This window comes from Octopus sinensis, linkage group LG1 (assembly GCF_006345805.1).
Source record: "Octopus sinensis linkage group LG1, ASM634580v1, whole genome shotgun sequence".
Classification (NCBI taxonomy): Eukaryota; Metazoa; Mollusca; class Cephalopoda; order Octopoda; family Octopodidae; genus Octopus; species Octopus sinensis.
Genome location: NC_042997.1, coordinates 44202979 through 44207201, shown reverse-complemented (window position 1 = coordinate 44207201; position 4223 = coordinate 44202979). Strand labels below are relative to the sequence as shown.

The following is a 4223-nucleotide window of genomic DNA, read 5'->3' as shown; positions in this document are numbered from 1 at the left end:
TCGCCCGGCTTGCTCAGGTTTGTGGAAATAACTATAAAGCATTTTAGAGAGTATAGCCAAAAAATACCAAAAAAATGGGAAACAATTAGGTAATTTTTTTTGAGAGTTAAAAAGGGGAGTTGCGTCCCCTAGACGGTATGGGTTTGCGTTTTGATTCTCGACCCCATGTCGAATATTATGTTTTTTTTCAGAACTGGGGGAACTTTAAAATTTTACATCGTTAGTTTTGAATATGACATTGGGCTATGTGTGTGTCAGTTTCATTCAGAATCGGTTGAAAGCCGTGGTCGAGTGAGGGTACGAAAACAACACACAGAAAACGCAGACAACTGCCGTTTATGAAGAGATATATGTATGTATGTATGTTTGCATATGTAGTGTATGTACATCTTGACTTTTTCGAGTTTAACCATTTCATTTAAAATTATTTTTAAAAAAATAAAAGGTGTATCGTAATTTCAAATCTTTGTCGACGTCGTTGTTGTTGTTTGTTGTTGTTTGTTGTTCATGTTGTTGTTGTTGATGTTGTTATCGCTCTTCCTCCATTGTCGGTTCGGGCAAATCAATCTTCTCCCGCTTACGCATGCAGACACAGCCAACCGAAATGTTCATGCTCTTCTTGACGTAGGGGTCGTTCACAGTCGGTCGTTTCATGACAATGATCTCCATGTACTGCTCTTTGCAAACGTGGGGTTTCCCGCTCAAACACAATTTCGTACAGCAACGACGTTCAAGCAATATCATTGGCAGCCGATGCTCAGTATCGTTGTTAATAACCGTTTTTGATGGGCACAACTCTTCGCTGCTAGCGTTGGGACACGTGGATCTAATGGAGGCGCCAAGAGTCAGCTCTTTGTGTAGCGGGACGCATTTCGCGTCCAGCATAACGGCAGCTTGCAATATGATAAACATCAGCTGTAAATGTAAAACAAAGAAAATGTTTAAAGACTCTTCAGATAATTTTACATACACATATTACTATGTGCATAAATATGGTTGCGCGCAAGCATGTGTGTGTGTGCGTGTATGTGTGTGTGTACGTGTATGTATATTATCGTAAATACGGATCTTTTCGGTTTGAACGGCAGTTTTTAACATAATTTCTAGGTAACTAAAAGAATTTCAAACTTCGTATACTGGTAGAATGTGTTTATAAAACATCTTTTTCTCTTGGCTTTATTGAGAAAATTCTATAGTTTGTAAGATATTTGTTGTTTTTTTCTTCAATTTCTGGCAATTTCAACCAATCAGGGACGTCTATGAGTTAAAAAAGTTCTGTGCGTATAAACATGTCCCTCGTTTAAGAAACAGATTGGTTATTTACATTTGTGAAGAAAAAAAAAGATACCCTTCCCCACCCCTAACCCTAACCCTAACTAACCCTAACCCTAAAAGAGATTGAAATGCAATAGATCGATTCTAGGGTCATAATTATGGGTAACAATTTCGTATGACACCGCTAGAAAAAACTGCCGTTCAAACCAAAAAGATCCGTAAATACATAAATATATACAATATATATATACATAAAGATATAGATACAGATACAAGGGTAAGATCCATGGATCCAAGTGTAGGAAGTTTGTAAGCTTCAAGCAGTCCGTAGCAGATACAGAAAACAAAAAGGTGGACAGTATACGGCCAGGAACAATAACAATTTATTGGCATCGAAGGTTACGATGGTGTAGCGTGTGAAAGTGCAGTGCTACATGATGCTATATGAGGTTGTATATTGTTACATGCTAAATTATATAATGTTCTTGTGTTTTAAATAAAATTTCACTACAGAAACATATATAGTAATACCAAAAACATCCATTAGTTTCGTCCCTCTTACTATGATACACACACACACACCCAATAATGTTCATAAAAACCAAGAGTCTAGTAAGAAAACCCAGCGTTTAAAGGCCGGGTGTTTTAGACTTATATATTTACAGTTTGCAGTAAGTTTGAACTATTGTTTCGTCTCTTCTGATTTCACATACGTATGTATGTATATGTATATGTAAATGTATGTATGTATGTATGTATGTATGTATAATATATACATACACATATACATGTACAAATATGCATGCATACATGCATACATACATGCATACATACATACATACATACATACATACATACATACATACATTTTAGAGAGTTACTTCCCTTATATAATAGCGAAAAAAATGCATTAAAATGGAAAAAAATGATGGTAAATTTTTTTTAAATCGTAGACTCATCGTAGACGCGCGCTAATACCCAGAAGGGCTCGATATGAATCACGACTATAAGATACCCGGTTTTGGTTAAACTGCACCGCAAAATGTGGGAGTAGTTAGGAATCTAAATCGTAGGAGACAGACACTCACACAACCTCCTCACTTTTATATATAAAGATTACCAAATTGGTCAGCTTCGCATCTTACGGCCGTTTCTGTTGATACTCACGTATTTAATTACAAATTTGTACATTAAATTTGCATTTATGTGACATGCGCATAATTTCCTCAGGGACCAATCAATTCATTTCAGATTCTGCTGAATTAAATGGACAGGTCCACATATAACATCCCAAGACACATCTCTTTTTCTTTTCTCTGATGGAATTATGCTAATGTCACATAAAGGCAAATTTAAGGTACAAATTTGTAATTAAGTTATTGAGTATTAACTGAAAGGGCTGTAAGAAGTGAAGATGACAAATTTGATAATAATTAAATAATTATTAACTTCTTTATCTCCATTTTCTTTTCTTCTTTTTAACTATATATATATATATGCATATATATAAATATATATATATAATATAAATATATATATATACCTATATATATATAGAATATATATATATATAATTAATTAATAAGGGTGAGAGAATTAGATACTAATTTAATAGCATATCTATTCAACACCAAGTGGCATTATTTATATATATATATATTTATATTATATATTATATATATTATATATATATATATATATATATATATATGTATATTTATATATATATGTATATATATATAATATAGTATATAGTATATATATATAGATATATATATATGTATATATATATAATATATATTATATATATATATATAGATATATAATGTAATTTATAATATATATAGTTATATATATATATGTATATATATATATAGATATATGTATATATATATATATATATATATATATAATATATATATATAGTATATATATATATATATATATATATATTAATATATATATATATATATATATAGATATATATAGTATATATATATATATTATAATATAATATATATATATATATATTATATATATATATATATATATATATGTATATATAATATATATGTATATATAAAGGAGGCGCGTAGCTTAGTGGTTAGGGTGTCAGCATCATGATCGTAAGATTGTGGTTTCGATTCTTGGGCCGGGCGATGCGTTGTGTCTTGAGCCAAAAGCACTTCATTTCACGCTGCTCCAGTCCACTAGCTGGCAAAAATGAGTAATGATGCGATGGGTCCCGTCCAGCTGGGGAACACATACGCCACGGAAACCGGGAAAACCGGGCCCATGAGCCTGGCTAGGCTTTAAAAGGGCGCATCTATATTTTATATATATATATTTATATATATGTATATATAAGTGCACAAACTTAAAAATGCTCACACTTACGCATGTTTAATGTTAGCCGTGTTGGTCAATATAAAATTATGTACGCATACCATACATAAGAAAGAAAAGTAAGAAAAGTAACTTCAATAATTATACTTACAGGAATTGCTGCGATGATCAATTTTTGCATCTTTCCAGGGAATAAGTATAACTTGTCAATTGTGGTGAAAGAATAAGCTTGAATGGTCTGTATTGTTGATGGATTGGCAAATGCGTTTGAATGTTCTGCTCTTCGTTCAAAATAGTGAAGTGTTGAAATCTCAATCTACTTTAGAAGGTTTTTGAAGTTATCGCAACCAAAGTTGGATGAGTTCTATTGAAGGATTTGCTAACAAGCCGTATTTATAGGATTTCGTGCGAGTGGAAAATTTATTACATCATGATAAGCCCTTAATGAACGGGATAATGGAATTAAGTCATGCAGATCCTTTATTTATTATTAGAAAATTATTCTGAATATTTTGTCGACAATATTTGTATTTATGCAAATCAGTTCATTAATCTATTTTCTTTCCTTAAAATATCCAACTTTCAGGCTACATCCTCTTTCA

General features: G+C 31.7%; 1 protein-coding gene across 1 annotated transcript; it reads right to left on the bottom strand.

The window, feature by feature from the left end:
- Window positions 1–362: 362 nt before the first annotated feature.
- LOC118766224 lies at window positions 363–3977 on the bottom strand. The gene is made up of 2 exons (XM_036509526.1): window positions 3773–3977; window positions 363–915 (listed from the first exon to the last, which is right to left on the bottom strand). Exons 1-2 carry the CDS (start codon window positions 3800–3802, stop codon window positions 529–531), a joined length of 417 nt encoding a protein of 138 aa, XP_036365419.1. The 5' UTR covers window positions 3803–3977; the 3' UTR covers window positions 363–528.
- Between the last annotated feature and the right edge of the window lie 246 nt (window positions 3978–4223).

Coding starts and splice junctions, on each gene's coding strand:
- LOC118766224 (XM_036509526.1), bottom strand. CDS start 3,802: ATGCAAAAATTGATCATCGCAGCAATTCCT. Junction 916..3,772: donor TGATCATCGCAGCAATTCCT/GTAAGTATAATT, acceptor TTACATTTACAG/CTGATGTTTATCATATTGCA.